Source organism: Pecten maximus, chromosome 18 (genome assembly GCF_902652985.1).
Source record: "Pecten maximus chromosome 18, xPecMax1.1, whole genome shotgun sequence".
NCBI classification, from domain to species: Eukaryota; Metazoa; Mollusca; class Bivalvia; order Pectinida; family Pectinidae; genus Pecten; species Pecten maximus.
In genome coordinates this window covers 32,326,322-32,348,447 of record NC_047032.1, presented here as the reverse complement: position 1 = coordinate 32,348,447, position 22,126 = coordinate 32,326,322, and the positions used below count along the sequence as shown (strand labels likewise).

General features: G+C 37.5%; 1 protein-coding gene across 1 annotated transcript; it reads right to left on the bottom strand.

Moving 5' to 3' along the window:
* Positions 1-8,850: 8,850 nt before the first annotated feature.
* Positions 8,851-22,107, bottom strand: LOC117316111. The gene is made up of 2 exons (XM_033870605.1): positions 21,676-22,107; positions 8,851-9,532 (listed from the first exon to the last, which is right to left on the bottom strand). Exons 1-2 carry the CDS (start codon positions 22,071-22,073, stop codon positions 9,274-9,276), a joined length of 657 nt encoding a protein of 218 aa, XP_033726496.1. The 5' UTR covers positions 22,074-22,107; the 3' UTR covers positions 8,851-9,273.
* Between the last annotated feature and the right edge of the window lie 19 nt (positions 22,108-22,126).

Genomic DNA, 22,126 nt, shown 5'->3' with positions numbered 1-22,126 from the left:
GTGTTTGTTTTTATTATTATTTATTAACGTCCAACTAACAGTCATGCTTATTTAAGGACGGATATGAGGTGAAGACTGATGAAGATCACATGGAAGTTCTATGGTCGACATCAGGATATCGTATTTTATTACATTTTTACCAGTGAAATATCAAAAGTTATTCATTCTATAAAAGTGATATTTTTCACTAGTGAAAAATATCACTTTTGTTGATTTGACCAATCAAATTAATGATTAGAAAATACCAAAATAATTGACCAATCAGAAAGCCCGACATATATGTCGGCACCTGGACAGGGGAAACTACTTTTTTTGTTTACAAATTATCGCTGTAGGCCTAGTTAGCATACAGGGTAGGTTTTTCGTTGATAAAAAATGTAATAAATAGAATATCTAACAGTGTCTTCAGTAATACCAAATATATTTCACTCGTGCGGCTAAAATTTTGATATTTTTCACTCGTGTGCGCACTCGTGAAAAATATCAAAATATTAGCCCCACTCGTGAAATATATTTTGTATTACTGAAGACACTGTTAGATATCCTCTATCTATTTCTGCGTACCGTGGTGAAGTCAGATGTGTTCAATGTTTGTTGACAGGGCTAGTCCTTCTGTCGTAACAAACCTGGTTTTGAAAATGTTATTTAAACAGGATTTGACCTACATTTGTAAGGGCGTGTCATCGATGAAAGCAGAAGACGTTCACTCTCCTTGAACACCTGGTCTAGCTCCATACAAATCATTACATGTAGCTGTACTTTCTTCGTATTTCGTCCCACTGCTGTCCATTTTTAGTTAGAATTGATATTTCATTTCAATGTCGGTATTCTCTCTTTTTATACAAATAGCTCTCTGATACTAAATTAATGATATTTCTGTGTTACTAAATCAATGATATTTATATGGTACTGCATCAATGATATTTCTGTGGTACTAAATCAATAATATTTCTGTGGTGTTATATCAATGATATTTCTGTGGTAATAAATTAATGATATTTCTGAGATACTACGTCAATGATAGTTATGTGGTAATAAATCAATGATTTTTCTGGAACTACATCAGTTATATTTCTGTTGTAATACATCAATGATATTTCTGTGGTATTACATCAATGATATTTCTGTGGTACTACATCAATGATATTTATGTGGTTCTACATCAATGATATTTCTGTGGTACTACGTCAATACTACTTCTGTAGTTCTACAATGATATTTCTGTGGTACAATATCAGTGATATTTCTGTGGTACTACATCAGTTATATGTCTGTGGTACAACATCAATGATAATTATGTGGTACTACGTCAATGATATTTCTGTGGTACTACGTCAATGATATTTCTGTGGTACTACGTCAATGATATTTCTGTGGTAACACATCAATGATATTTGTGGTACTACATCAATGATATTTCTGTGGTAATAAATCAATGATATTTCTGTGGTACAACAGCAATGATATTTCTGTGGTAATAAACCAATGATATTTATGTGGTATTATAGCAATGATATTTCTGTGGTACAACATCAATGATATTTTTGTGGTACGACATCAATGATAATTATGTGGTACAACATCAATGATATTTTTGTGGTACGACATCAATGATATTTCTGGGGTACTACATCAATGATATTTCTGGTTCTACAATGATATTTCTGTGGTACAACATCAATGATATTTCTGTGGTTCTACAATGATATTTTTGTGGTACAACATCAATGATATTTTTGTGGTACGACATCAATGATATTTCTGGGATATTACATCAATGATATTTGTGGTACTACATCAGTGATATGTCTGTGGTTCTACAATGATATTTCTGTGGTACTACATCAATGATATTTCTGTGGTACTACATCAATGATATTTCTGTGGTACAACATCAATGATATTTCTGGAACTACATCAATGATATTTCTGTGGTACTACATCAATGATATTTCTGTGTTACTAAATCAATGATATTTCTGTGGTACAACATCAATGATATTTCTGTGGTACTACATCAATGATATTTCTGTGGTAACACATCAATGATATTTATCATGTCCACTAAAATCTACATACGTTTTTGAATGGTTTTATAGTCTGCATCACTAATATTGATAAGCATATCCTTCAAAGTATTACTGATTATATATACCAAACTAAAAAATTGTTTATGTTATATTCTTCACAATTTAAACATAAACATAAAATAACACTCAACTATTGCTTGTGTGAACCAATATATAGAATCTTACTATTCTTTTTATATTATTTTTGGAGAACTCCAAACATCGAGTAAATTTATGCTACAAATTAAAACTGTGTAGTATGAAATACCATGATATGTAGAGTTGCTGGTGAACTGTCATGCATCTATTTTGGGTAAATGGACGATGCGTTTATACACAGGGACTTTATGACCCGTTTCTCACAGAATCCGTACTTGCAAGCTCATCAGTAAATCTGCATTAATAGTATGATAATAATCGATTTAATGAATTTCTATAATAAATGATTTGGAGTTCTCTCCCCTTATTAGTGATGGTGGATACCACTGCAAAATAACACGTGTAAATATTAACTTGATTGTAATAATTTGGAAAGGACTTAAATAGACGTAGCCTGGTGTCCATGTTTTGACCAATTGAAAGTTGTTACAATTTCTTGCAAGTAAACTGATCGGGCGCGCGTTCGCGTGCACAGACATGTCAGTGTGCCGGAATATAGAAAAAATAAGCTTAACGAACATTTGGTACATGCGGAAAGAAACCTTTCAAAACATTCCCTTCTATAAACAGAAGATACCGATTAAAGAAAGGAAAAGTATTTATTAGAACTTTAAAACCTAAATTGAAAAGACTGTGGTAGACTAGTATAATCTAGCATGGGTCTATTCCGTGAACAGTGATATCACAGTGTCTTAATAAAGGGGCGGATTGCATCAAACATTGTACTCGTATGTTATATGATTATATGACTTCAGTAAATAAGACTAACAGTTACTTTTAACAATCTTTCCATGAGTGCAAATATAATCCTCCATAACACACAGGGTAATTTGGAGAATCTGACTGTGCAGCTTAGTTCTCTATGCATCATTTCCCGCCAGGATGTTTTAAAATCAATTTTGAGTTTTGATTTCGTTAATAAACCGGAACGAAACAAAACATATGAGATTAACTTCATCTCAGTTAATACATTTTTCTTTCTTTCAATAAATTGTTAATATCGGTACTTAAGTTTGTAACTAATTATTTTTTTAATGTTATGGCTCGTCTAATATAATTCTAATTTCAAAAAGTTACTTTCCGCTTGTTTTCTCAAACTGCAATAAAAACCTTAAACAATGGATAGAACGAGCGTTTAAACCATGTGTATCACACGTTTTCATGATTAAAACTTTTTTGAATGGTCCTGACGAGTTTGTTTGACAGAAATCCTCATAAAATGCTAATTTTGTTTTCCAAAAATAAGGAATTTTCAATAGGATTTCATTTTCTTAATTCACCGTAAAAATCTGTAATCTTAATTGATTCAAAGAGCCACATTTTGCAAAGTCGTCGTGTGTTTATTAATCCGATGTATTTTTGATGAACGATTCATACATGGGGTTCACTATAATTGCCAGCTGTGTCTTAAAAAACTGGCGACAATCTGTACTTCTGTTACATGTCCGATTATCATTAAGTTATTTTTATCAGATAGACTAGACTTTGCTGACAATGTGTCGCCTTGAAATAACATTGGTTAGCAGTGAAATGTTCCCTCATAATGATCACCTCACTAACAACAAAACGACCACCCTCACACAACAAATATTTACCCATTTCCGGATGTTTGGAATCACTACCGGTTTCTCCATGTGCAAATTCGCAGTGTCCGAGCTGTCTGATCAGGTTTTTTCTAATGAATGTGTGTTTTTCGCAGGACGACTGCCGATCATCCTGTTTGTACAAACAAAACCACATTTTATTCAGACTGTAGGAATCTAGATTTTCCTCTCCTCTCAGGCCTCAGTTTTTTTTTTCGGACTGTAGGAATCTAGATTTTTCTCTCCTCTCAGGCCTCAGTTTTTTTTTCGGACTGTAGGAATCTAGATTTTTCTCTCCTCTCAGGCCTCAGTTTTTTTTTCGGACTGTAGGAATCTAGATTTTTCTCTCCTCTCAGGCCTCAGTTTTTTTTCGGACTGTAGGAATCTAGATTTTCCTATCCTCTCAGGCCTGTTTTTTCGGACTGTAGGAATCTAGATTTTTCTCTCCTCTCAGGCCTCAGTTTTTTTCGGACTGTAGGAATCTAGATTTTTCTCTCCTATCAGGCCTCAGTTTCATCAACGTCCCTAAATTAAGGAATGTCTTTACTTGAACATTCTTAGGTAAGGATCATCTAAACAGCAAACCCAGTAAAAACAATATTTTACAAACCTATCAATTCCTACTATGGTGCAATTTAGTATGCATCATGGCACACCGTATGCTTTGCTATTAACATGTTATTTGTTATGCTGTTCGTAAATTTCCGCAGAACATGCAAAAAATGCATGTTTCAAGGGGACACAATTAGGTCATTTGTATCACATATATCGCAAAAAGTGAGTGAGCATTATAGTAGCAATTTGTCAGGTTTGATTATTTGTGGCTTGGAATTATTCCATGCTACATCTTATCACAATGTAACTCCCACAAAGTATCTCTATAGAAGAAACTGCCAACATCTACAGCAATGGTGAGTTTGAGAAACTAATTGTCAAATCAATTATTTTGGTACATTTTTATGTATAGTACACGACTATTTTTTACGAAAATGTGTAGATATTTATTCTTCTATAAAGACGACCCATACTGAATCTTCCGTTAATTCTGCAATGCTTTCCTATGGGGAATCTTAAGACAATGAGTTTATGTAAATTAAGGAATGTTGATAAAACTGGTCCAAGCTTAATTACACAAATTAATGCTCATAATCAACACGAGTCCATAAAAGGTTCCATGTAGTTATACAGAAGTGATTGGTTTTTTTTTAAGTAGCGGCAATGGCTGGTTTCATATGCTCATACACATCTTACTGATAAAGATATTTACCGATATTTAGGCTTCAGCTCGTGAGCCATAAAGGTGGGGTTGCTCGTGTTGATATGGATCATGTCCTCCCAGGCACTTCTATATGTCAACGTTGGCAATTTCAAGCATTGCAGTCTGGGTAGGATAAGCTAGCCATTCTTGGTATGGTGATTCTGGGTCGGTTCTTGGTTGGTACAATTGGTCTATCACTGGGGAACACGGCGATTATTTCTCGGAGTACACACGTCACGATAAATCCCCACGTTAAGGGTATCATCTGGACTTCCCATGAGCCGGACGGTACCATAAGTGGGGTATCACAATCTAAAGTTCTTTGTATGGAACTGGTTTTGTCGATTTCTTAATTTCCTAGTATATTGTGGATGTGACTCCAATATCATTCTCACTTTCCGTATATGGAAGTCCTTTTCCTAGAATGTAATTTAGTATTTCATGTCGCGTTTACCAATCCGAATGCTCCAACTTAGTAGACGAATCGGAGCTCAGTTCCGTAAACAGAAGGTAAATATTGTCTGAACCTGCAAACTTTGATGGCGTTCTAATGTTTTGAGTAAAATATTGGGGTTTATCATAATCTTATCTATACTTTTACGTTATTCAGACGTTTACATGCCTGTTTCAAATCTTTATGAAATGTCGACAGTTTTGATGATGTTTTCAATCCTTATGAAACGTTGTTTGTTTTTGTTTTTGTTTTTTTTGTTTTTGTTTTATTTTGTTTTTTTTCCCAGTGCCTCGGAAATGACGTTATTTTGTGGACGTGTCCGATCTTTTTTAATTGTCGACATTTCTATTCTAGTAGCCGTAGAAGTGAGCCGAAAGCCGGAGACGGGGAAGAGTAAAAATGGCTTCCTTCTTCATTTATTCCCACATATATATAAAAAAAACATTTCAAGCCAGTTAAAATATATACCGTCATTTGACAGGGGATGGGTAAAAAGAGGCCAAAAGGGCCTTCGCCATTCACCTTGACATTTCAGTGGTCATTAAAAACGCTCATTCAAGTCGTACAGTATTACAAATACTTTCCAATTACATGCATATGATATATAAAGCATATGAACCATGTGTATAAGTTAGATTTAGCTTTATGGTTCCGAAGACGATTCAAAACAATTTCCTAAAATATGTAACTTTTAACATTGATTCCCAGCATCCTTAGTTATTGGACCAAAAATTCTGGATTATACAGTAAGTGATATAATATTGTTATACTCCGCTTGGTTAAATGTGGACTTTCACGTTTTGAGCAACAGATCTACACTCAAAACTTTAAAGGGAAATGCACTATAGACTCGCTTGAGCCTTTCACGAATTCGTCCCTACCCGTCCGGCTGTAGAGGTATCGGACGTACCCCGACTATACCACTAAGCGTGTACACAGACCTAGCATTGTGCAATAACATTAAATATGTTGACGAACCTATCATTTTCATACAGTATGTAGACTAACCTATCATACAGTATGTATATCAGTTTATCGGTGAATTTTTCATGATAAACTCTTTTTTTTAATACTACAACTAGGTTAGTATTGGCAGAGTTATGTACCTTGTGTGTGTGGATCGCGTGTTATAAAGGTTATCTCCCCTCTCACATCAATGGTATGATTTCATGTGCTGCTGGTGATAACATTCAATCTCTACCCAAAACCAGCAGGTTTTTTTTTTTTTTTTTCTTGTTTGTAAATACTTTATTTAAGGATTAACATCAATTATTTTTTCTGTTATACAGTCATAACAGAAAAAACTGGAGTGTTTATGAAGAGAGTACACTCTAGTTTTTTTATGTTATGACTGTATAACAGAAAAAATAATTAATGTTAATTCTTATAATTTAATTTCGTCTTATACACACCAAGATATTTCACTTTCTTTGGCGAACTCTTTTCTGTGATAAATTATTACGCAACGTCATCAGCCAATCAAAAATGACGTTACATTTCGCAACGTCAACAATTTTGTTATGGAGGTATAACAAAATTATTTCAGCCAATGAAAATGGTGTTTCATACAAAATTAAATTATATATTTGTAAGAACAATACAACTTTATCAATTAAGATAAACCAAACAATGAGTTTATGTACCACTACCAAATGTCTGTCCAAAATTATTATGTATTTAATACAGTACATGTATCTAGGTATGAGCCAAGTGTATCACACCAGCTAAATGTTTAGATGAAACGTTTATCATTCAATCGTTATAAATGCATTCATGATATAAAATATACACAGAACTTAATTTCTCTTCGCTTAAATATACTGCTAGGGGTGATTGGTAAACCGTCAACGCTTTGACAGTACATCAGAGCGGATAGATAGAGTACATCAGAGCGGATAGATAGAGTACATCAGAGCGGATAGATAGAGTACATCAGAGCGGATAGATAGAGTACATCAGAGCGGATAGATAGAGTACATCAGAGCGGATAGATAGAGTACATTAGAGCGGATAGATAGAGTATGGACTGTACAGGCTATTTATTAGTCTGAATAGTAAAAAACATTTTCAGATGTGCACCCCAGGCTGGGTCAGAGAAATTTTACGTTTTCAAAGAGCAAGGAATTCAGATTCTCATCTGCCCCTTATTCATTCATTCATTCATTCATTCAATCAATTCTTTAGCAGTATATCAAATCAGTTTGATAATCGGAATAATTCCAACTTATCTTGATTAAATGTCAGGATATTTCGAGTTCTTAATTTTCCTTTTCTTTTATCGGTATGTACTTTAACAGACTGTCTGTTATTATTTTGTTTTACTGATGAAACAAGAATTACATGCAATTACGTTTCACCCCTCCCGTTTTATCAGCATAATAATTTTTACCGAGACTCGAAATATCATTTAAAAACAAATAATTACTTCCAATCCGCAGAAATTTACCTACCACTTTTAAGGATGGGGATCTGGTGAAATAGTGAAATGAAACGAGGTCAAAATATCATAATGGTGAAATGAAACGAGGTCAAAATATCATAATGGTGAAGTGAACCAGGGTCAAAACGTCATTACGGTGAGGTGAACAGGGTCATAATGCAAAAATGGTGAAATGATCTGCGGTCAAAACGCCATTATGGTAGCTAGGGTGTCACCCTCCAGAGATGTCAAAGTGAGAGATCTCCCACCAAATACACATCTAAATACCATATACAGTGTGTATACATATATATATTATGTAAGTGAAAATTCAAGCAAATTAGAAATGCATATTCAAACAATGACCCAAAACAGTTACATAAACATTAATGTATAGGTCAAGTGAACTGGGGTCAAAATGCCAGTATTGTTCACTTGCCTACGTAGGGCTTCACTTCACCATACCTGTATTATTTACTTTTATCTCGTGGTGTTTATTTGATATTTTTCTGTGATTACAGCTTTTTTTTAAGCCAGACAGCTGGTAATCAAAGAAGTTTTTTATTTAATTAATTTTTTACCAAACAACTTCATTCTCTACATATTTCATGGAAATATATATCGTAATTAACAGGGCCCAGATGTTCAAAAGGTGATTAGGCTAAACACAGTTCAACAACAATTTTAAAATCCTGATAAAATCATTTTTGTTAATCAAAGCTAGTCCCAGGTTCGAACTCCAGTCTAGCCTCTACATTTTCTCTTCTCCTGTTACAGAATAAACACAAACTCAGGCTTTAAGTAATTTGAGCAGTGTGGTTTCCACTAATCAAGTGAAACTTAAATCACCTTTTGATCACCTCTAGTCCCAGCTGGGTTCTACACATGTACATACATACATGTACACCTTTAAATTTCACCATGTTATCTTTTAATACAAACAAATGTATATTCATCCTACAAAATTTACAATTTGTATCTCTTAGACAAGCAAAATGGAGGACACCATCCAGAGTGCTTTAACAATTTTTTAAGGGTTGTACATTTACCCAGTAATTAAAACCAGGTTACTTTGTAAAAATCTACACTTAGGAACGTATTAATTAAAATTATTCTGTCAAATAAGAGCCAGCATCTACCACAAATTTTGATATATAAAATTATATTTATGGAGAAATCCAGGTCCAGATGATTTCTTTGATAATCATATGTAACTTTATTTTCAAATGAAGAAAGTCAAACAAGACTGAGAAATACTCTGAAATGACGTCAATTTGTAAACTACACAGATTATATCCTCAATGAGAAGTTCTGCATCAGGGAGCTCCAGGTTATATTCCTTTGATATCTGATATGAAAGTCCTTATGTCAAAAGATGGTTCTTTTTCCTCCCAGTTGGTCCTTTCTTTGGACATCGTTCTTTTTCTAAATGTGTCAATTTTCTCATCATCAAGAACGTCAGAAGATAAGGATCCTAGCAGTGTAGCGTCCGACTCCATTAAAGTCACATCTTTGTTTGTAGCCATAAATGAAGCAGTCATCTCGTAATCCTGAAGCAGGATCTTCACTTTCGAACCTCTTTGAAACCTCCTAAAAATAAGAAATCAGTTTAAATTTTGGAATAAAACTTCCAATTTTAACAGAAACAGACAGAAATGGGGGATGAATACCAATGGTAGGTCATCTGGTTTTTTATATTTTAGATATAAAATCTGCCAACAGCTTCTTTAAATTCAAGGCTTTTAAATATCAACAAGCAGTACAAGTTCCCTTAACTGGTATCAACAAATGGATGCTAAAATACTATACAGAGTAAGTCCAGCTTTGTAAACTAAGGCAGTTAGTATTAGAGACTATAATGCTGTATAAGGGCCAGTCACCATAGCCAAAATACTAACACGGGTGTATCCGTAGAAATTGCTTTCTAATCATTAGCCCAGGGCTAGAAGACACCAAAATTCCACTAGCCAAACCGACACGGGTAAAAAAAAATGTGGCATATTCAAAAAGGCTCTTTTAGCATACATGTGAATACAATAATTAATGATAAAAACCATTAATTGTGATAATGAGAGGTCTTTCATGATCGATTTGGCAGAAATTCACTTCCTGGTAAGGTAAGATAATTGCGAAGGATTTTCAGGTTCTAAAGTGTGATTGTGTTTGGATACCCTCATGAATAGAATTAAATTTAAAATGTACGTTTCTCTTTCTGTTGAAACCACATGGGAAAGTCACTACTACAAGCTGAAGATTTGGTAGGATGCTCCAGCCCCTCGACTTCTTTTTTTAATCTTTGTAAATTGAATAAAGATGAGATTATGTGAATATTCCAATCAAGGATTTTTTTATTTATATATATACATATATATATACATGTATATATATATATATACATTACAATATTATGATATATATTGTTGTTTATACCTACTATATTTGTGTAACTGTTCCGGATCCATGTTCTATGTCTATATGTGATCGTATGTAAGTTACCTGTGTCTTGATAAAGGGGCAGATTGCCTCGAAAATTTGACAATTTACTTGTCTGTACTGTCATTATTACTACTAGCTCAATTATCTATTTCTAGTAATACGCATCCAACATTTGTTTGTTAGGATCCAGTACCTATATTGGTTTATACCATCGTTATTACTTACTAGACCCTAATTATTTATATTTATAGAAGCATGGTCCTTTAAAAGGACCATATTGATTCCCCTAAAAAAATCTTGTGAAAATTCCCAATTTGCCATTAAAAAATTCACAACTTTGAAGTCACTTTTGAATGATTAAGTATTTTTATATACAAAGACCTATATTAAGGCAATTTAGAACAAGAGGCCCATGGGGCCTGCATCGCTCACCTGGTTGGATTAGGCCAAATGTCAAAATAATGTTCATATTCAATTTGTTTTATTTGTAAATCTCTAACAATGCTATATATGGTTATAGTGTGGGAATCTGAACTGCTTTAAAGATTAATGAAGTCCAGACTCTCTAAGGTCTGAAAGACCTCAAGAATTGCTTTTAGAACATGCATTCATCACTTTATGTCTAGTAGCGATTCAAAGGAATTACCTCTATTTCACCTATTGGGCCCCGCCCCTTTGGCCCCTCGGGGATCAGAGTCACCATTTATGCAAAATCTGTTCCCCTTCCCCCAAGGATGTTTCTGACCAAATTGGGTTCAAATCCATTCAAATCTGTATGACTAGTAGTGATTTAAAGGAATTACCTCTATTTCCCCTTTTGGGCCCCGCCCCTTTGGCCCCTTTGGGGTCAGAGTCACTATTTACGCAAAATCTGTTCTTCTTCCTCCAAGGATGTTTCTGATTAAATTGGGTTCAAATCCATTCATAACTTTATGACTAGTAGCGATTTAAAGGAATTACCTCTATTTCCCCTATTGGGCCCCACCCCTTTTGGGTCAGAGTCACCATTTATGCAATATCTGTTTCCCTTCCCCCAAGGATGTTTCTGACCAAATTGGGTTCAAATCCATTCATAACTTAATAACTAGTAGCGATTTAAAGGAATTACCTCTATTTCCCCTATTGGGCCCCGCCCCTTTGGCCCCTTTGGGGTCAGAGTCACCATTTATGCAAAATCTGTTCCCCTTCCCCCAAGGATGTTTCTGACCAAATTGGGTTCAAATCCCTTCATAACTTAATGACTAGTAGCGATTCAAAGGAATTACCTCTATTTCACCTATTGGGCCCGCCCTTTTGGCCCCTCGGGGGTCAGAGTCACCATTTATGCAAAATCTGTTCCCCTTCCACCAAGGATGTTTCTGACCAAATTGGGTTCAAATCCATTTATAATTTTATGACAAGTAGCGATTTAAAGGAATTACCTCTATTTCCCCTATTGGGCCCCGCCCCTTTGGCCCCTCTGGGGTCAGAGCTACCATTTATGCAAAATCTGTTCCCCTTCCCCCAAGGATGTTTCTGACCAACTTGGGTTCAAATCCATTCAAATCTTTATGACTAGTAGCGATTTAAAGGAATTACCTCTATTTCCCCTATTGGGCCCCGCCCTTTTGGCCCCTCTGGGGTCAGAGTCACCATTTATGCAAAATCTGTTCTTCTTCCCCCAAGGATGTTTCTGACCAAATTGGGTTCAAATCCATTCATAACTTTATGACTAGTAGCGATTTAAAGGAATTACCTCTATTTCCCCTATTGGGCCCCGCCCCTTTGGCCCCTCTGGGGTCAGAGCTACCATTTATGCAAAATCTGTTCCCCTTCCCCCAAGGATGTTTCTGACCAAATTGGGTTCAAATCCATTCATAACTTTATGACTAGTAGCGATTTAAAGGAATTACCTCTATTTCCCCTATTGGGCCCCACCCCTTTTGGGTCAGAGTCACCATTTATGCAATATCTGTTTCCCTTCCCCCAAGGATGTTTCTGACCAAATTGGGTTCAAATCCATTCATAACTTAATAACAAGTAGCGATTTAAAGGAATTACCTCTATTTCCCCCTATTGGGCCCCGCCCCTTTGGCCCCTTTGGGGTCAGAGTCACCATTTATGCAAAATCTGTTCCCCTTCCCCCAAGGATGTTTCTGACCAAATTGGGTTCAAATCCCTTCATAACTTAATGACTAGTAGCGATTCAAAGGAATTACCTCTGTTTCACCTATTGGGCCCGCCCTTTTGGCCCCTCGGGGGTCAGAGTCACCATTTATGCAAAATCTGTTCCCCTTCCACCAAGGATGTTTCTGACCAAATTGGGTTCAAATCCATTTATAATTTTATGACAAGTAGCGATTTAAAGGAATTACCTCTATTTCCCCTATTGGGCCCCGCCCCTTTGGCCCCTCTGGGGTCAGAGCTACCATTTATGCAAAATCTGTTCCCCTTCCCCCAAGGATGTTTCTGACCAACTTGGGTTCAAATCCATTCAAATCTTTATGACTAGTAGCGATTTAAAGGAATTACCTCTATTTCCCCTATTGGGCCCCGCCCCTTTGGCCCCTTTGGGGTCAGAGTCACCATTTATGCAAAATCTGTTCCCCTTCCCCCAAGGATGTTTCTGACCAAATTGGGTTCAAATCCCTTCATAACTTAACAACTAGTAGCGATTTAAAGGAATTACCTCTATTTCCCCTATTGGGCCCCGCCCTTTTGGCCCCTCTGGGGTCAGAGTCACCATTTATGCAAAATCTGTTCTTCTTCCCCCAAGGATGTTTCTGACCAAATTGGGTTCAAATCCATTCATAACTTTATGACTAGTAGCGATTTAAAGGAATTACCTCTATTTCCCCTATTGGGCCCCGCCCCTTTGGCCCCTCTGGGGTCAGAGCTACCATTTATGCAAAATCTGTTCCCCTTCCCCCAAGGATGTTTCTGACCAACTTGGGTTCAAATCCATTCAAATCTTTATGACAAGTAGCGATTTAAAGGAATTACCTCTATTTCCCCTATTGGGCCCCACCCCTTTTGGGTCAGAGTCACCATTTATGCAATATCTGTTTCCCTTCCCCCAAGGATGTTTCTGACCAAATTGGGTTCAAATCCATTCATAACTTAATAACTAGTAGCGATTTAAAGGAATTACCTCTATTTCCCCCTATTGGGCCCCGCCCCTTTGGCCCCTTTGGGGTCAGAGTCACCATTTATGCAAAATCTGTTCCCCTTCCCCCAAGGATGTTTCTGACCAACTTGGGTTCAAATCCATTCAAATCTTTATGACTAGTAGCGATTTAAAGGAATTACCTCTATTTCCCCTATTGGGCCCCGCCCTTTTGGCCCCTCTGGGGTCAGAGTCACCATTTATGCAAAATCTGTTCTTCTTCCCCCAAGGATGTTTCTGACCAAATTGGGTTCAAATCCATTCATAACTTTATGACTAGTAGCGATTTAAAGGAATTACCTCTATTTCCCCTATTGGGCCCCGCCCCTTTGGCCCCTCTGGGGTCAGAGCTACCATTTATGCAAAATCTGTTCCCCTTCCCCCAAGGATGTTTCTGACCAAATTGGGTTCAAATCCATTCATAACTTTATGACTAGTAGCGATTTAAAGGAATTACCTCTATTTCCCCTATTGGGCCCCACCCCTTTTGGGTCAGAGTCACCATTTATGCAATATCTGTTTCCCTTCCCCCAAGGATGTTTCTGACCAAATTGGGTTCAAATCCATTCATAACTTTATGACTAGTAGCGATTTAAAGGAATTACCTCTATTTCCCCTATTGGGCCCCGCCCTTTTGGCCCCTCTGGGGTCAGAGTCACCATTTATGCAAAATCTGTTCTTCTTCCCCCAAGGATGTTTCTGACCAAATTGGGTTCAAATCCATTCATAACTTTATGACTAGTAGCGATTTAAAGGAATTACCTCTATTTCCCCTATTGGGCCCCGCCCCTTTGGCCCCTCTGGGGTCAGAGCTACCATTTATGCAAAATCTGTTCCCCTTCCCCCAAGGATGTTTCTGACCAACTTGGGTTCAAATCCATTCAAATCTGTATGACAAGTAGCGATTTAAAGGAATTACCTCTATTTCCCCTATTGGGCCCCACCCCTTTTGGGTCAGAGTCACCATTTATGCAATATCTGTTTCCCTTCCCCCAAGGATGTTTCTGACCAAATTGGGTTCAAATCCATTAATAACTTAATAACTAGTAGCGATTTAAAGGAATTACCTCTATTTCCCCCTATTGGGCCCCGCCCCTTTGGCCCCTTTGGGGTCAGAGTCACCATTTATGCAAAATCTGTTCCCCTTCCCCCAAGGATGTTTCTGACCAAATTGGGTTCAAATCCCTTCATAACTTAATGACTAGTAGCGATTCAAAGGAATTACCTCTGTTTCACCTATTGGGCCCGCCCTTTTGGCCCCTCGGGGGTCAGAGTCACCATTTATGCAAAATCTGTTCCCCTTCCACCAAGGATGTTTCTGACCAAATTGGGTTCAAATCCATTTATAATTTTATGACAAGTAGCGATTTAAAGGAATTACCTCTATTTCCCCTATTGGGCCCCGCCCCTTTGGCCCCTCTGGGGTCAGAGCTACCATTTATGCAAAATCTGTTCCCCTTCCCCCAAGGATGTTTCTGACCAACTTGGGTTCAAATCCATTCAAATCTTTATGACTAGTAGCGATTTAAAGGAATTACCTCTATTTCCCCTATTGGGCCCCGCCCCTTTGGCCCCTTTGGGGTCAGAGTCACCATTTATGCAAAATCTGTTCCCCTTCCCCCAAGGATGTTTCTGACCAAATTGGGTTCAAATCCCTTCATAACTTAACAACTAGTAGCGATTTAAAGGAATTACCTCTATTTCCCCTATTGGGCCCCGCCCTTTTGGCCCCTCTGGGGTCAGAGTCACCATTTATGCAAAATCTGTTCTTCTTCCCCCAAGGATGTTTCTGACCAAATTGGGTTCAAATCCATTCATAACTTTATGACTAGTAGCGATTTAAAGGAATTACCTCTATTTCCCCTATTGGGCCCCGCCCCTTTGGCCCCTCTGGGGTCAGAGCTACCATTTATGCAAAATCTGTTCCCCTTCCCCCAAGGATGTTTCTGACCAACTTGGGTTCAAATCCATTCAAATCTTTATGACAAGTAGCGATTTAAAGGAATTACCTCTATTTCCCCTATTGGGCCCCACCCCTTTTGGGTCAGAGTCACCATTTATGCAATATCTGTTTCCCTTCCCCCAAGGATGTTTCTGACCAAATTGGGTTCAAATCCATTCATAACTTAATAACTAGTAGCGATTTAAAGGAATTACCTCTATTTCCCCCTATTGGGCCCCGCCCCTTTGGCCCCTTTGGGGTCAGAGTCACCATTTATGCAAAATCTGTTCCCCTTCCCCCAAGGATGTTTCTGACCAAATTGGGTTCAAATCCATTCAAATCTGTATGACTAGTAGTGATTTAAAGGAATTACCTCTATTTCCCCTTTTGGGCCCCGCCCCTTTGGCCCCTTTGGGGTCAGAGTCACTATTTACGCAAAATCTGTTCTTCTTCCCCCAAGGATGTTTCTGATTAAATTGGGTTCAAATCCATTCATAACTTTATGACTAGTAGCGATTTAAAGGAATTACCTCTATTTCCCCTATTGGGCCCCACCCCTTTTGGGTCAGAGTCACCATTTATGCAATATCTGTTCCCCTTCCCCCAAGGATGTTTCTGACCAAATTGGGTTCAAATCCATTCATAACTTAATAACTAGTAGCGATTTAAAGGAATTACCTCTATTTCCCCTATTGGGCCCCGCCCCTTTGGCCCCTTTGGGGTCAGAGTCACCATTTATGCAAAATCTGTTCCCCTTCCCCCAAGGATGTTTCTGACCAAATTGGGTTCAAATCCCTTCATAACTTAATGACTAGTAGCGATTCAAAGGAATTACCTCTATTTCACCTATTGGGCCCGCCCTTTTGGCCCCTCGGGGGTCAGAGTCACCATTTATGCAAAATCTGTTCCCCTTCCACCAAGGATGTTTCTGACCAAATTGGGTTCAAATCCATTTATAATTTTATGACAAGTAGCGATTTAAAGGAATTACCTCTATTTCCCCTATAAGGGCCCCGCCCCTTTGGCCCCTCTGGGGTCAGAGCTACCATTTATGCAAAATCTGTTCCCCTTCCCCCAAGGATGTTTCTGACCAACTTGGGTTCAAATCCATTCAAATCTTTATGACTAGTAGCGATTTAAAGGAATTACCTCTATTTCCCCTATTGGGCCCCGCCCCTTTGGCCCCTTTGGGGTCAGAGTCACCATTTATGCAAAATCTGTTCCCCTTCCCCCAAGGATGTTTCTGACCAAATTGGGTTCAAATCCCTTCATAACTTAACAACTAGTAGCGATTTAAAGGAATTACCTCTATTTCCCCTATTGGGCCCCGCCCTTTTGGCCCCTCTGGGGTCAGAGTCACCATTTATGCAAAATCTGTTCTTCTTCCCCCAAGGATGTTTCTGACCAAATTGGGTTCAAATCCATTCATAACTTTATGACTAGTAGCGATTTAAAGGAATTACCTCTATTTCCCCTATTGGGCCCCGCCCATTTGGCCCCTCTGGGGTCAGAGCTACCATTTATGCAAAATCTGTTCCCCTTCCCCCAAGGATGTTTCTGACCAACTTGGGTTCAAATCCATTCAAATCTGTATGACAAGTAGCGATTTAAAGGAATTACCTCTATTTCCCCTATTGGGCCCCACCCCTTTTGGGTCAGAGTCACCATTTATGCAAAATCTGTTCCCCTTCCACCAAGGATGTTTCTGACCAAATTGGGTTCAAATCCATTTATAATTTTATGACAAGTAGCGATTTAAAGGAATTACCTCTATTTCCCCTATTGGGCCCCGCCCCTTTGGCCCCTCTGGGGTCAGAGCTACCATTTATGCAAAATCTGTTCCCCTTCCCCCAAGGATGTTTCTGACCAACTTGGGTTCAAATCCATTCAAATCTTTATGACTAGTAGCGATTTAAAGGAATTACCTCTATTTCCCCTATTGGGCCCCGCCCCTTTGGCCCCTCTGGGGTCAGAGTCACCATTTATGCAAAATCTGTTCCCCTTCCCCCAAGGATGTTTCTGACCAAATTGGGTTCAAATCCCTTCATAACTTAACAACTAGTAGCGATTTAAAGGAATTACCTCTATTTCCCCTATTGGGCCCCGCCCTTTTGGCCCCTCTGGGGTCAGAGTCACCATTTATGCAAAATCTGTTCTTCTTCCCCCAAGGATGTTTCTGACCAAATTGGGTTCAAATCCATTCATAACTTTATGACTAGTAGCGATTTAAAGGAATTACCTCTATTTCCCCTATTGGGCCCCGCCCCTTTGGCCCCTCTGGGGTCAGAGCTACCATTTATGCAAAATCTGTTCCCCTTCCCCCAAGGATGTTTCTGACCAACTTGGGTTCAAATCCATTCAAATCTTTATGACAAGTAGCGATTTAAAGGAATTACCTCTATTTCACCTATTGGGCCCCGCCCCTTTGGCCCCTCGGGGGTCAGCGTCACCATTTATGCAAAATCTGTTCCCCGTCCCCAAGGATGTTTCTGACTAAATTGGGTTCAAATCCATTCAAATCTTTATGACTAGTAGCGATTTAAAGGAATTACCTCTATTTCCCCTATTGGGCCCCGCCCCTTTGGCCCCTCTGGGGTCAGAGTCACCATTTATGCAAAATCTGTTTCCCTTCCCCCAAGGATGTTTCTGACCAAATTGGGTTCAAATCCCTTCATAACTTAACAACTAGTAGCGATTTAAAGGAATTACCTCTATTTTCCCTATTGGGCCCCGCCCTTTTGGCCCCTCTGGGGTCAGAGTCACCATTTATGCAAAATCTCTTCTTCTTCCCCCAAGGATGTTTCTGACCAAATTGGGTTCAAATCCATTCATAACTTTATGACTAGTAGCGATTTAAAGGAATTACCTCTATTTCCCCTATTGGGCCCCGCCCCTTTGGCCCCTCTGGGGTCAGAGCTACCATTTATGCAAAATCTGTTCCCCGTCCCCCAAGGATGTTTCTGACTAAATTGGGTTCAAATCCATTCATAACTTTTTGACTAGTAGCGATTTAAAGGAATTACCTCTATTTCCCCTATTGGGCCCCGTCCCTTTGGCCCCTCTGGGGTCAGAGCTACCATTTATGCAAAATCTGTTTCCCTTCCCCCAAGGATGTTTCTGACCAAATTGGGTTAAAATCCATTCATAACTTTACGACTAGTAGCGATTTAAAGGAATTACCTCTATTTCCCCTATTGGGCCCCGCCCCTTTGGCCCCTCGGGGGTCAGAGTCACCATTTATGCAAAATCTGTTCCCCTTTTGCCAAGGATGTTTCTGGCCAAATTTGGTCAAAATCCAATAAGAACTTTTTGACTAGTAGCGATTTGAAGCAAATGTTGACGGACGACGGACGGACGACGGACGCTGCGCCATGACATAAGCTCACCGGACTTTCGGTCCAGGTGAGCTAAAAACAGCTACAGATAACGAAATGAAATCGAAAATAATGTATGGCAATATTCATCAAAGAAAAACTGAAATTTGTATGATTTTCACTATCTTTTTTGTTTTTTCCAATGTCAAATTTTGGCTAAGAGGTGATATATGAACAGCCAAACCCCCATACAGGTAATGGGCAGTACCCAAGGCTACCTGTGATTTTACCTGTACTGTATATATAAGGCTATCTAGCAGTTATATTCAAAGAGTTATTAAAAAGGTTTTGGGAGTTTAGTTTGATGTTATATTTCAACCTTTCTATCTTGTTAATTATACACTGTAACGAAGACAGATTTACTTTATCAATCCTTTAACGAAGTTGGTGCTCTATATTTTGTATTGATTAATCAGTTATATATTTCACATGTATAATTCCAGTAATTTTATTTTCATCACATAAAAGTACTGACTCAGTTAATAACTGCATATAATAAAACATTTGAAAACAATTATCGTTAGTTGAACATTTTAAATTTTGTACATTTAAGTTATTTTGTAGTTTAATTTCAGATTAAATTAAGCAGCACATTCATAATTTCATTTTTGATGTGATATTATGCTTAATAAAACCTAATTCAGCACATAAAATATACATCCAATGCTTAAAGTCAAAAACCTGAACACAGAAAGAAATTAATTAAACATTGATTTAATATGTAAAGAAAGAGATTCTTTGACTGTAATGGTAATTAAGTGATCATAACAGTTCTACATTTCAAAATTTTAAGTTTACATAAGGTATATGTTACTTGTAATACACCTTCCATCTTCCTTTACTGAAATAGTTGAAATTTCTGTACATGTACCTGTGTGCAGGTATCTAATACTTTGAAGATCCAATATATTGGATCTGATTCCAGGTACATGTATCAGTTACAGGTAACACAGAATGAGATAATGGCCTGAGGGAACAATTAATGTCTTTTTTGTTACATATACATATGTGCTGGCAAACTTGAGGAGGGGAGGGCAACAGTTTTAAGCTTAAATAACACACATACATGTTCATGTATCTGGAGCTGTACTGTACTTGTCGTACAACACTTGAATTATACAACACTTGTATTTGTAAGTTCATAATTTTCTTCTATAAAATACCTGCTAACAAATAAATTATATACACGTGTGGATCATGTGGACCTTAATCCAATGTTTTTTTTTTTACAGTTCACCCTAACACGTTTTTGGCAATAGTGTTTAAAAATAAAATGTTGGGATACATTTTGATCAGCATTTAAGTGTTTCCCTATTGCATTAAGAAAAGTGTTAATTGTTCTTTACCTTAAAATGTATAACTGATGGGGATTTTACCTCTTCTTGTAATTAAAGAAAATCAGCTTATAAACTATCTTTATTGAATATCTTTATTGTGAAGAAAAATGCATATAAAAATTAGTTACTTTTTGATGATTCGCCAAAAAAAAAAACTATTTCTTTTTAAAAACATCCACAGGTATATATTACATATGGGTAGTATTAGATGTTAATTACAGGTAGCTAGGTAAGGCAGAAGACCCTGGCACAGCATGCTATAAATGGACCCCTGGGGGGTAATTGGGGACTTGACAAAACTATAGCCAGGTGTTAAAACAGGCACACCTTAAGACTGATCCTCATCTGATACATATATATAGGTGAGGTGTTATGGAGGTCCATAAGGTGGTGGTGAGGTGGGGTTTGGGCCCTGGGGCCTAGCTATAGGTGGCCATGACAACAGGCATGTCCTGAGAGTACCAATTATACATACAGGTATACGTACATGTACATAACTTGTACATACAGGTATACGTACATGTACATAACTTGTTGTGTAGATATTATATGTCTATTTCAGAACATACATGAGAAGATACGAAAGTTCTAATTCTTGATACTTGATTATGTACTTTGAAATGATTTCATGGTTGAATTAACAGATATTAGTGAAGTAATTTTATAACAATACAATGAATTTAAAAATATTTTTGTCTGATAAAATAATAAATATTAAAATATATTTATGTACATATACAGTGTACTTGAGAAAAAAATCTACAAACAATCATCAAGGCCTAAGGTAGGATTAATCATAAGTATAAAATGTTGTCCATCTTAAAAAAACAAATAAATGAAAAGCATCAATATTTTGAAATCAGGAAGATAAACCTTAATTTTACACTATAGTGAAGTCTTAAAAAAAATAAAGATAAAAAACCCACTACAAATCCAATTGATAAGAGTTTTAATTCCTCTTGTGCAATAAGAACCACAGCCAATTTTATTTGAGTTAATATTAGGTAAAATTTTATCAACATTTAATATGCCGAGTATAGTGAGGACGAGATATAAGGCAGTATATGCCCAGTATAGTGAGGACGAGATATAAGGCAGGTCTGTATATGCAGAGACCTATATTAATTAGTATATAGGTCTCTGGTATATGTAACAGCTACAGGTATCTAACACAGGGGTCCAGTGGCACTGTCCATTGTACCTGTATAGGGGGATTTGTGGTCACACCTGACTGGACGTAGTGCACTACTAGTTTACTGAAGCTTAAATGTAGTGCATTACAAGTTTAAACGTAGTGCACTAGGGTGTAAAGGTTAGCATACACTCAACTGTACATTACATTCATACACAGGCGTCTGATAAGTATTCATAAAAAATAATATTAGCCCTTACTCCTACCACTGTCCTATCAATGTTGATATATTAGAAGCTGGGGTCCACTGACCAGAAGCAGGCGCCCTTGCGTTATAATTATTTATATAAAAATTTCGGAGATTTACCTATCATCGAGTTGCATTCTTCTTGGCTTTTTACAAACACAATAAAACTTGCTTCCAAAGTCAATATATAAATCATCGTCAACCACTTCAAATATTTCTCCAACAACGACAGTCTTTCTCATATCGCCAATCTGCACAAATTTGGACTTTCTTAGCAAAGATGCAAATGTCTTTCCAGGGTCACCACTAGCATTCACAGTTTGACCGACTTCTGCTGCAGTTAATCCATCGCCTTCTGTAGCAGCTAATCGATCGATACTTTGATTTGCCGTATCATTTGAACCTATACTTGCAATTGTGTTACCATCTTCGATAGAATACCATTTTGCAGAACATGCAGAATTACATCTAATGATATTTCTAATTAGCACACGGCCACTTCTCATGAGCGCTGCCATTTTGTTTGTGTCTCAATGTGCTGACCAATCAGAGTAGTCTTTAAAAAAAGCCT